General features: G+C 35.1%; 1 protein-coding gene across 15 annotated transcripts in view; it reads left to right on the top strand.

Annotated features, from left to right (window-relative positions):
* The first annotated feature begins 5,918 nt into the window (after positions 1 to 5,918).
* The window catches only part of LOC131699477 (transcription factor 7-like 2), a 47,266-nt gene continuing 40,512 nt past the window's right edge, over positions 5,919 to 12,672 (top strand). For 6 of the 15 annotated variants that reach the window (XM_058996343.1, XM_058996342.1, XM_058996340.1 and 3 more), the window contains exons 1-3: positions 5,921 to 6,365; positions 6,508 to 6,580; positions 7,817 to 7,923. In XM_058996343.1, coding sequence (XP_058852326.1) covers positions 6,171 to 6,365; positions 6,508 to 6,580; positions 7,817 to 7,923 — 375 coding nt within the window. In that variant the 5' untranslated portion in view covers positions 5,921 to 6,170. Of the gene's footprint in view, positions 6,366 to 6,507; positions 6,581 to 7,816; positions 7,924 to 12,672 lie in introns of all 15 variants that reach the window. The other 9 variants (XM_058996349.1, XM_058996351.1, XM_058996346.1 and 6 more) reach the window with 4 other exon arrangements.

The raw sequence follows: 12,672 nt of genomic DNA, 5'->3' as shown, positions 1-12,672 counted from the left end.
GAGGACTGAAGATTAACCTGTGACCTCCGATCCTGGTGCTGCCAAGCGCTTTTCTTCACCCGCCAAACCTAAGCAACTGAGCTCATCTGTACCCCTCCTAGCAGGATGAGCTTTATTCATATCAAGTTGAACTTGTTCCAGACACCTGGTAAAAGTTAAAAACATGAGCAACCAAGTGCTAAAGGAGTTTTCAAAAAAGATTATTGTATTGAATTAAAAATGACATTTAGAGTTATTTTTTTAGTGAACAGTGTGGATTTCCACCCATACACGTCAAAAATAAAATGAAATAGATGTGATGGTTAGTGCTACTGCTGGCAAGAAGACACTCATCTATCAATCCCCTACCTCTCCAGCAGGGGTCTCTGTGGGAGGGTTGTACCTGGCTTTGTGTACATGCAAAACAAGAGCAGCAATTAAAAAACAACATGCATCATTTCATCTTGCATTCAACACACACACACACACACACAAACTATGACGAGATTTAGTTGAACATAAAAGCAGCTCGTTGAATGGTAAAAATGCACACTAGACTAGACAAACACTGTTCTTCCTACTGAATTAACCTGCAACGCACCGCACCCTTTTGAATACAGCATGTTTTCAACATAGCGTGTCTTTAAAAATAGCAAGCACACTTAACCGCAGTTGCCTGAGGCAAAGGAAGGAGAGATGATGTTTTTGTGAATTTTTTTTTGTGTAGAAGGAGCTAGGAGTGAATGACTTGGCTCAACTTCAAAGGCTCTTGCAGTCTCTGCATTAACGAGGACCTTTGTTTCCTGGATCACAGATTACAACAGGTTTTCAATGTATTGCCAAGGTTTAATCTCCATCTGGGAGGGCAGAATAATCTCAGTTAAAGGCTTTCTTCTCATGCAAACCCACATAGGATACAATTAGTATCAAGAAGTACAAAATGAGCTGCAGCTGAAGGAGAGCCAGCTCTGATAGGCTCACGGGCCTACTCATGAGCTTCTCTATGTGTTTGTGAACAAACCACACAGGGAGCTTCTCAACACCATTGCATTGGTTCAGCATTCTGGAAATAAAGCACACTGGCTTTATTCTTATATGAACATGTCAAGTAAAAAACGACTTCAGAGACAACCAGGATTGTAATAAAAGGCCCCAACTGTATATGCACTATACTATAAGCCATTAAACCTGTTGTGGTTCAAACCTTTAGACTGCTTCGTCGTTGCCATTCTGAGTGTGAGACCCACACAGTGCAGTTGCTGCTATAGGTTCCAATGAGGACTTGACTTCCAGTACTGTTTGGAATAGTGGAACCATTCTACTCCAGTGACACAGGCAAACAGTGCAGCTCAGCAGGTCCTGTTCCTAACATCACTAGGCAAGATAAACTCTCTGTCCTCTCAGGGTATATCACCCCCAATCTCGTTTAGGAATTCCTAATGCTATTATTCCAATACTTTATTTTAAGTATCCCTTGCTAGGCATCTGTAAACATGCTTTAAAGGTGTTAACAGATATTGTCATATGTTAAAGGACAGCATTTGAATGACAATGGGAATGTTAAAGTTGGATTGCATGGGTCTGGAAGTCTATAACAGCTTTTACTGTATTTAAAAAGAAGAGCAAACATTACGGCTTTGATGTCCTATAATAACCAGTTGTGACATGCTCCTGTTCATAGGTGTGCCTGCCCTAACTATCAGCCCCTGTTTAAAAACATGTATTGGGGATGAGATTTACAACCATGGGGACTTCCTAGACATTCTTCTTTCAATAAGTATGGTGCCAGGTGACTTCGCCTGTCATTTCTTCCATGTTCAAAATACAATGTATCAAAAATATCATTTTTGAGTACCAATCCTGGAATCAAAATACAATCAAAAAACATACAGAGAATCAAAATGTATTGTTGCTCTGGTACAATGATTGAACTTATTTTAATAAGCCCCACATATCCAAATTCTTATCAGATTCATACATCTTTTCCACTTAAATAGTGCTCCTCCCCTTTTAGCATTTATTTGTAATAAATATACAGTATACACATATTCCTCTGCTTTACTTCTGCGTGGTATTCCTGGTATTGCTCCAGCAAAACAGTTTGCTGTCTGAGGAAATGTGCAATAAAACATGTTTGAAAGGCTTGAGTTAGGAGCTATTTCCTTCAATGTGGGCAAACCTCAATGAGAGGATATGATTTAATTAGTTTTCTCCTTTAGAGTGCATGGAGTTTATTTAAAAGACAGGGCATGTCATTATATGAAATGCAGAGTCTCACCGCACATGTGGCTCAGCTCTCTCAGAGAATAGCTTGGGTTTTTCAGTGAGAAGACCTTCAGTCACAATTCTCCTGCAGCAGACACATGCAGGGGAGACATGTCGATTTAGCATTAGCATAAAACAGAAACTTTGAAAAATGTGTCAAAAGATAAAAAAAAAAATGAGATGCTTTAAAGAAATATTTTGAACGTAACTGAGTTTTGATTTTCTATTCAGCCACCCTTTTGGTACACTGTGGTATAAATAACAATCAATGAACATCAATGGAGTAGTTCTATAACTACTTAATATAATGTGCATCTGGAAGGTCATTTTAAACTGTAAAATGGGGCTGATTGGTATTATATTTGGTTTGGCTGGATATTTATTCAGAGAAAAATAAGTCATTTTTTTGTAACCCCAATATTCTAAGGGTTACATTTCCATCTCGTACACATGTGGTTCACTAAATAAATAATACTACTCAACTGCCTTGCCTCTGGTAACAGTCAAGGCTAAATGACATTCTAAAGTTATAATAATACATTGTTAACTTCAATAAATTGCAGGATAGCCCAGGAAAAAAAGGAACTGAAACATTATTGTCAAAACATATACTCTAACTGAACTGTTAGCAGTGTTTATTGTAGCAATTATAGGTAACAGCAATATTGTATACTGGCATTGTCATTGTATATCAGCCATAATATAACCACAGGAGTAAGTTATCATGAAATAAATACACTCCTGGATATTTTAAAGCCCCACTATATATAGTGATAATGGTTTAGCCCTGTCTTATAGTTATTTGAGCCAGTCAGACAGAATATGGGATCAATTATCTGTTTAATCTGAGGTTGACATGGTACTGTATATAAACTCATAAAAATAATGAGATTATCTTTCACTCCCAAGTTATTTTTCTTTTTATAAATATTGTTTTACAAATAGCTTTTCTTGTTTTGAAGAGTTTGTTTAAATTATTATTAGGGCTGGAATGTGTATATATATATATACTTATTTATATATATATATATATATATATATATATATATATATATATATATATATATATATTAATTAAGTAGTCACTTGTATGTAATTAGGAATTCTTGAAAGCATTGCTGTAACCATGTGGCTAATATGAGAAACACTGTGTACAGTACTGTTCAAGAACATTCAGAAGGGGGCTGTGGGAGAAATACAGTATTTATCAAAAGCACAGCTTTAAAAGAGCAAATACATTCAAATAAGTCACTTTGTTTTGTAGAAAACTCTTGTATTGTAACCTGAGTTAACAGAATAAACTTCTAGTGTGTGGATTGTTATTTTTGTAAGCTTTTGAATAGCAGGAATACCATAATAAGCATTACAAGATATGTATAAAAAAATAATAACTTTGTCTATGGCTGTATGTACAGGGTGTGCATATATTTGTTAATATTTTTTTATTTTTTTTATTATATGTAATCTATTCATTCAAAGCATCACTTACCTTTCACTTTATGATGGACACTAGTTTGTGATAGTTTCTTCAGCATCTCTCATGGCAGAAAAAAATGATTGTTAATCTTTTTCTTTTTTTTTTTAAATACCAGTAGTTGTATAACTTATTGTAATTTTTTTTGTTTATAATAAAACACAATTAGTCTGGTAATATCTGATGATTGAGGACATTTCTGATAAATATCATTATGATTATACTGTATATATAATTTGCGAAAAAATATTATTTTTTTATTTTACAGAAATGTAAAACTACATGAAATGCAGCAGTTTTACAGTAAGTTGTAACTATTACAGTAAAATTTGACAGTTTACAATATTTATTCCCATAAATTCAGACATTTATTGAAAAAAAAAACATATTCTGTAGAGTATGGTTATGATAAATATGTAGTTTGAATTGTTCCCATTGAAAAGAGCAGAGTCTGTGTTTAAAGCTACCTGTGTCGCCATTATTCTGCAATATAACCATTCTTTAAAACGCTTGCCAGTGGGAATGGTGCCCATTAAATACACTTGATTCCAAATAAGTAGTTGCTGGTGTTGGCGGCATCTGAAAAGGTTATTTTTTGAGTTTCCTGTCCCTAAGGCAAAACAGAAAGTAATAATTTACTGAAATCTTACGTCATGTCTGCAATTACTGAAACAGATAAGAGATAAAGACATAAGGCTGAGTGAAAGAATGAGTCATGCAGTCGAAACAGACGATCCAGTCAGACTCAGATAATAGAAATTAATACATTAAAATAACTCAATTAAATAACTAAACACCAGAAAAAGAAAAGAAAAAGTTGGCCAACACATTCGCAAATATGTATGATAATAATATAAACTGAAGACGATCGAAAGAAAGAAAGAAAGAAAGAAAGAAAGAAAGAAAGAAAGAAAGAAAGAAAGAACGAACATGGGTAAACAGCTGTCTATATTTAATGAATACGAATCAACAAGCAGTTTAAACAACTCATTTATAATTTAGATTTGCATATATTCATGTCCTAGCTGTAATCTTGTATTGATATGCATGAAACGATAGTGTATACATATTCAGCTGTATGCAAATATTCGACACATTTTCTGTTTGCATTTCATTTTATTTACCAGCTGTGACTTGTCATTTTTAATTCAGGGCAACCGAATGCCAGATACAATGTCACAATACGAAAGAGCAAAACCGTTTCTAAATGGAAACTCACAGCAATGTCGACTAGAATAGAAACCACCATTGCTGATCACTTTAGACAGCCAGCCTCTGGGTCTCAAACAAACACAGAACGAATTTAAGGACAGAACTCAAATTGTAAAATACTAAAGGCTGACAACATAACCAGTGGGCTATTTAAAACAGTATTCAATTAAAAGCAACTAATTATTATTATTATTATTATTATTATTATTATTATTATTATTATTATTATTATTATTGTTGTTGTTGATGATAATGTTTTGTTACGGCATGTTTTGTTTCAATGGCTCAGGAGTGGTCAAAGAAAGGGTAGAGGGGATGGTCCTCCACGCACTCACGCACGAACGTTGTAACCTTTCTTTGAAGTCAGCATTGGCCTGTAATAACAGTGTAAATGTGCTGGCCAACAGACGTCAGCTTTATAATGTGAACACAATGTAAATGTGCCCTTTTGTGCCTGTTCTCCACTATTTACATGTAAAGATATTATAAAAATAATAATAATGATGATAATATTAAAAAAATAACAATTGAAAGACTCGAGTTCTGCAAGACTAACGTTAATGTTAAAGGCAAGCAGAATAAATAAATAAAATATATCTATTTTTTTTCGGTTTGAGATTGATGCAATCTATAAAATAATAATAATAATCAAATGGAGTGTTGTCATAGTGTCAAAGAGCCTTCTGAGTTAAATTGAATCCAACACATTGATAGACTGCACATGTTACCTTTTTTAAAACTGCAAAATCTGCAACTTTGAACCAAAAACTATTTCAAAACGGGTCCAGGACTCTTAATTTGTTGTTGCAATTCACAAATCCAGCATTAGCGGTTTGCATACTTCTTGGAAGTTTTTAAACTCATGAATATTACCAACTACGAGCAAAAAAAAAAACTGAAAAAAGAAGCGGTGTCTCTTTAAGAGCAGAACCTTTGCTGGAACAATTGTACAACCCCCAACAAAGTCATTGAATCTGTCAATCACCAGGCGGTGCTCTTTGATGTTTGGAGCTCTCGCCTTGTCTCGCAGCGCAAATGTATTATTTGTTGCTGCTGTGCTGCGTTACTTTCACTGTGCGGAGCCACTTCTGAGCTTAACAACTTTAGTTTTGTTTTTCTTTATTTTGTTATTTTATTTTTTTCATTTGCCTGATCTGTGTGCATTAAGAGAAAAAAGACCCAAAGTTTCGGTGTCAGGCTTTCTTCAAAAGCAAACTATTGTATTTGTTTCTTAGCAAAAATGCCACAGTTAAATAGTGGTGGAGGCGATGATCTGGGAGCTAACGATGAAATGATTGCCTTCAAAGATGAAGGGGAGCAAGAGGAAAAAATCCAAGAAAACGCGTTAACCGAGAGGGACTTGGCAGATCTTAAGTCTTCTTTGGTGAATGAATCTGAGATCAGTCAGAATGCCGGTGCTGTAGCGGACCATGGGGTGAGGAATCATTTCTGCGCTGTTATCGTTTTTAATATGATGAGATTGCCTTCTTTCATCTCTCTTCCTTGTTAAAGTTTGTACCGATGTTTTCTTTAAAAAAAAAAAAAAAAAAGTTTTATTATCCGCCCGGATTTCACAGGCAATCCGGCGTGCACATGCAGAAGAAGAGAGAGCCTACACAGACAAACTTGCCCGGGATCACCTGGAAGACCGTGAGTCTGCAACACTTTTCTTTCATACAGATGTTGTTAGGATGCGTATCACACACATACAGTAGGCTTCGGTAAATGCAGTGGTTTTCAGGACTCGCTTTCCAGCGGGCCAGCGTCGCTGCAACCCGGCTACACGATTATGAATACTGATATTGTCAAGTAAACATTTGGGAATAACAAATGATTTAAAATCAAGACTTTAAGGTCACATGTGACTAAAACTAGAAAGGGTTAGCATGCCTAAGTACTGTATACCCAGGTATTGCCGTGGACTTGTGAAAAGGAATTTATTTGATTAAGAATTTAAATTGAAAAATATTAAAGCCATTTAGATTACTCGAACTATTTAGTTGTTGTTATTATTATTATTATTATTATTATTATTATTATTATTATTATTACTACTACTACTAAATGTTAATGCTTTTTCACAATTGTTCTTGCATTTGATTCATAGTGTATACTAGGATAGACATGGTGCTAGGATACACAGTCTAGCAATATTAGATCAAATGCTTTACTCTAGGGTTCAATGGGATGTCTGGAGGGGGGGTGGCGGTCAGTGGTCTTGTCATGATAAAGGAACTCTGTTTTCAATCTTTCCACCGTGATTAACAGATACGCATAGCTGCAATGACTGCTATTTTCTTAAATTGTACATTTTTTTTATTTTCACCTACTAAGCTCTATCATTTTATATAAATAGGAGTGTGCGCTGAAAATCCACCACCACAACTGGTACAAATAAACCACAAACAGTGCTACATAGAGAAAGACCAAAACAAAAGACATACTAATAAAAAGCAACTAACCAAGCAGAAGTTAGTGGTGTTCTGCAGTGCCAGAGGGAAGGAGAATGCTTTGTTCTGGCCCGCTCAGTACCACACAGAGCACAGTTTATTAAATGTGGTTCCGCCCTCTGAGTGACAGGGAGACACTTGACTTGTTGAGTACACCTTGTTTAACTTTCCCAGGTTAGGAGCCAAATACACCTCGAAACAAGAGCACCAGAGCGGCTGTTTTGTGTGTGTGTGTGCGCGCATGTTTTACTTTTAATAAACAGGTATGTGCCAATGGATGTGAAACACACAGATGTCGCCAGTAAAAATAAAAATGATAACGCATGTTTAACATTAAAATAATATGACATATAGTCAAATGCAACAAATTGTTCTTAAGGTCCATTTTTTAAGCGCATTATTGTACATATGTTGACTTTCTGTTGTATTTCTAAAGTGTCAAAACGTCAAGATGGGGGAATGTATAAAGGACCTGCGTATTCTGGATATCCGTTCCTGATGCTGCCTGATCCGTACCTTCAGAATGGACCTATGTCTCCATCGGTGAGTCTGTCTGTTTTCCCATATACTATTTTCAGTACTGAAAAAAGGAAGATTTTCAGAGGGAATTCTTGTTAAAATGTGTATTTAAGGTCCCCCCCCCCCCACAGAGCTGAATAAGCTTTTGTGACTTGCAAAAAAAAGAAAAACAAAGTTGCATTTTATTTGCTGCATTGAATTGGTTTGAATGGATGCAAGTGCTGTTTTGGTGGTACATTTTAACATATGTTTAAGATCGGCTTATCTATAAGGTGTGACAGTTACTGTATATATCAGCCTAAAAAACAAAATCCATTCACATCATTTAGACCTGAACCTAATACATTAAAGCGTTGAATGGATTTAAATACACATTGTCTGGTTCACATGGTAGCGTTTTTTCATAAACTTGCTTTGTTTAGAGAATGAGACTTTACTACTACTAAGGCTTAGTCAAGGTAAAACAAACAACTTTCTCTATGGGGTGAGAAGTAGATTATTTTACCTGAGATTTGCTCTTCTTGTCCAGCTATATTATTAAAGTGCACTGCATTTTCTCGTGCAGTGATTAGCCATAAATCAAGCACATCATTCTTTGACCAACCAACTACAAAAGTACTTCGCTTTCAACTATAGTGGTAATATTTTACATGAAAATAAAAACTTTCCACTGCTGAAACTGTAGCATTATTAGCAAGGGCTAAGGGTTGTATTGTTGCCGGATGTTGGGCCTACATCACCCGGGCACATTGACATTGTGGAGCTGTATACTGCAATCAGACCCTAAAACACAGAGAGTCATACCGATTGCTGCTGCGTTTATTTCAACAAAATTTCATTACTGTGGTTATATATTTACAAAATATCCTTGAAATATTAGATGTTAAACAGTCAAAAGGTGAATATTGTTTGCAACTAATAAGACTTGAAAAGTGGAAATGACTACTCCCAGAAGCTCAGTATTATCGCACATGTTGTAAAGTTCCACTGATGTTCTTTCTGAAGGACAGGCAGCGTTACCATGGTTCTAATGCGTTCCACTCGTGATTTACTAATTCTGCCCCTTTAATCGTATCATTGTGTAACTACACAGTGCTCCCTTGGAAGAACACTGTAAACAGAGTCTAACATCCTGGTACAAAACACAAATACAGTGGATGCATTTTATTATTTTACTGTCTGGATGTCAAAGTGGTTCTATGTAACATCTCCAGGAACTAATTGATTGCCTCGTATTTATCAGCACTAGTAAATACAAACAATCACAGTGCAAGCAAGACAGCAAATTATATTACATAATACCACACTAGACCTTACACACAGTACTGTAATCACAAACGAGGATTGGCAATCTCATTGCGTCTGTTTGAGGAATATTAGATTTTCTGAACTGAAAACCTTTCTAAAATGGTCCTAATATACCACAGTGTGTTCAAATGTAAAGAAGAGGGGGGTTTGTTCCTGTTGAAAGCTGTTTATTTTTGTACGGCAAAATGGCGATGAAAGGTGTACAATGTGAAAGGAAATATATACCCAGCCCACTATAAAGAAAGCTATAAAGGACTAATTGGTTCCTGCTACAAGCCACTAGGAGGTTTTTATGTTCTTTAAATTAATACAACTGAAGTTCATTCGATTAGAGAAATGTATACCAGAGAAGAACAATACAACCACTCAGAGGTTTGTTACCTTAAATATCTTATTAATCATTTATAATTATATATATATTGGGCAGTTGGCTCTTTGAGCTAATATATATATATATATATATATATATATATATATATATATATATATATATATATATATATATATATATATATATATATATATATACATACATATATAGAGATAGATAGATAGATAGATAAAATGTTTTCATTCAGTTCTTAAATAGCATTGACTTACATCTGGATGCTGGACACAAAGTTAAAAGTTTATTATATATATATATATATATATATATATATATATATATATATATATATATATATATATATATATATATATATTCCAATGAATATTAAAGAGGTACTACAATATTATTATGTTGTAAGAATGTGTTTAGATTGCAAGGTTATAGAAGCTTGGTTGGTAACTTGGTGCATATGGGAGCAGTGTAAATTGAGTATGTGAAGAAGAATTGTTCAAACAAGGTGTACAGATACTCGAATGCTTCTAATCATGAGGGTAAAGTAGACTGTTCTTGTGTGTTCTGTCTTTGGATGCTGCTTGCTTTGCTGGTGTTTCTTTGTAATTAATAAGCAGCTTTACTTAATACCCTCTACATTAAAGGGAAGTGTAGAGAGATTCAAGCAGAAGGGATGGGTGTCTAGGAGAGAAATCCCAGTGGTTTGAAAGGTATTTCATTCATGTATCAGCAGTGTTTACAGGGAACTTGGATATTTCCAATGAGCAAACCTATCATTGTTTAATTATTATTATTATTATTATTATTATTATTATTATTATTATTATTATTATTATTCCGTCGTTGTAAAAATAACGTCCTTAAAGAATAATACCCAATATTTTGAATATTCAGATTTTAACTGTACTTCCTTCCATGTACTTTCATGTAAAAACAGCATGTAAGTTGTCAGATTAAATCTTCTGTCTATAGCAGACAAACAAGTAACTTTACAAGATTTATTTTTGTGATTATGCCACTTGTATATTAACTGCAAAAAATATAAGAAAGTGTGATTGTCATTTAAGGTCATTGCTATTTAAAAGTGAATTAATTTAACTAAATACATTATCTTAAAAAAAATCTCCAAGATACAGTATATGGACATTTATAGTTACAGAGACAGTTACAGAGACAGATTTCTTAGTATAAAATGCTGTCTATTTGACTGTTGTGTTTTTAAATCACATTTAGGATTTAATTCCCTTTAACCTTATTGTCATGCATATTACTGAAAGGTAGTTTGAGTACCCTTAAATTAGTAATTTAAATAAGCATTCCTGCATATCGCTACAGTGCTAGCTAGCAACTTAAGAAATGTGTAAAAAAAATATAAAAATAATTTAAATCTAAGGTAATGAGCTTCTTCTGATGGAGCATTTTTAATGTGAAACAATAAACACATATATATTAAAACTGTTATCAGAGGGAGAACGACAGGCAGAAAGGGCTGGTAAATGAAGTTCTAGTCAGAACAGACTGGCTGTGCATCACGTTCATATTCTGAAACTAAAAAAAAATATCTTCTGTCATATTGTTTGGCATGCTTCTTGTTTTCAGATAGGGGTTTAAAATGTACAGGATTAGCATTCATCAGACTCAACAAATACCTCAAACTTGTCAGAGGCAAATCTGCAAAGCAAAAAGAATAGAAAAGCCTTCTCATAATAGCACTTTTGTTGCTGCTGTACACGGCTCGTTAGCATTTTCAATAAGTTGAAATGTTGAGGTAAGTGTCCGCCCGGGAGTTTAGAGGTCTCTTCTCATCCCTGCCAGTCGTCCCCTGAGGGATTAAGAAGATGCCCATGGCTGGTTTGACTAGAGAAGGGGGCTACCCTCTCAATCTAATCAGCACAGAACAAAGGGACAGGGCTGGGGAATATGCACTCCATTCAGAGGATCTTCTCAAACTCTGTTGGATAACATACAACCAGATATGTATCCGACAGACCTTGAAAGACTTTTTTATTAAAAATAAGATTCTAGAGGATTTGTATTTAATTGTTTATTTTTTTTGTTTTTAAGATTTCTTGTGATGCTTGGCTGGAACTGGTGAAACAAATTACCCAAGTCTTATATCAGTTTATGAAATAAAGTATTCCGTCTATTTAACTTGTTCGTTATTTCAATACGAAGATTGCCAAGTGCACCACTTTAGATTTTTGTTAACCATACTCTGTGAGTTTTACTACTGAAGCACAATGAGTTGTTTGCTCAAAGCAACCAATAATTTCAATGAGTCTCCCGCTCCTCTGTTTTTTTTGTTTTTTTTGACCAGCAGGCTGAGTTGTCTACACCTAGAGAGCGGAGGACTCCTTTATCTCTCTCTGTCTAAAAGAAGGGAATGTTTAGATAATCAGGACCAAAACTTGAAGGATGAGGTTGACACAAGGAGCCTCTGTGATTGTTAAATAAAGAAAAAAGTGACCCACCCCCACCGAGAGGGAGGGAGACGGGTCATTCACACCCATTCAGGTGATCCTTTGCCACCTGCTGTACTTAACACTTTAATTACTCAGCCTGGGGGGTGAAAATCAGTCAGTTCGGCTGTAGTTGCAAGAGCAGATCGGAAAGTCTGCTTAGGAAAGCCGCAAGAATATATAAAATGTTGTTTTTGTTTTTAGTTTTTTTATTTTATGTTCTAGAAAACATACTTGTTCCAAAGAGCAAACTCAATGTTTCCTATCTGAAAGCAATCTTATACAATTTGAGAATGAAGACAAGCAACCCCCAGGTAACAGAAGAGCTGAAGAGAGCGTGGATGCTTCTGCTCTGGGGGTTTGGGTTTTCACTATGAGCTCCCTTACTGCAATGCAGTCCGACAGCGAGGATATTCAGCCCACCTTCTTGTCCCTCAGATCACCCAGTTCACAAGCTTGTTTCAAGCCGGAACTGGCTCTAAAATGGATCCCAGTTCAGCAGTGCTTGCTGGGTAGATGACCAAACAAACAAGGACTTTTGCAGAACTGCGTGGTATTCGAATTTCCCTCGTTTTGTTGTTGAGGAATCATTTAATTATGGATGTTTGTCAAATTACTCATCCCTTGTCGTTTAACTGTTGCACCAGGCTAGCTAACCCTTGA

The sequence above is a fragment of the Acipenser ruthenus genome, chromosome 22, assembly GCF_902713425.1.
Source record: "Acipenser ruthenus chromosome 22, fAciRut3.2 maternal haplotype, whole genome shotgun sequence".
Taxonomy (NCBI): domain Eukaryota; kingdom Metazoa; phylum Chordata; class Actinopteri; order Acipenseriformes; family Acipenseridae; genus Acipenser; species Acipenser ruthenus.
Note: the sequence above shows the minus strand (reverse complement) of the source record. Positions and strands in the feature narration are given on the sequence as shown.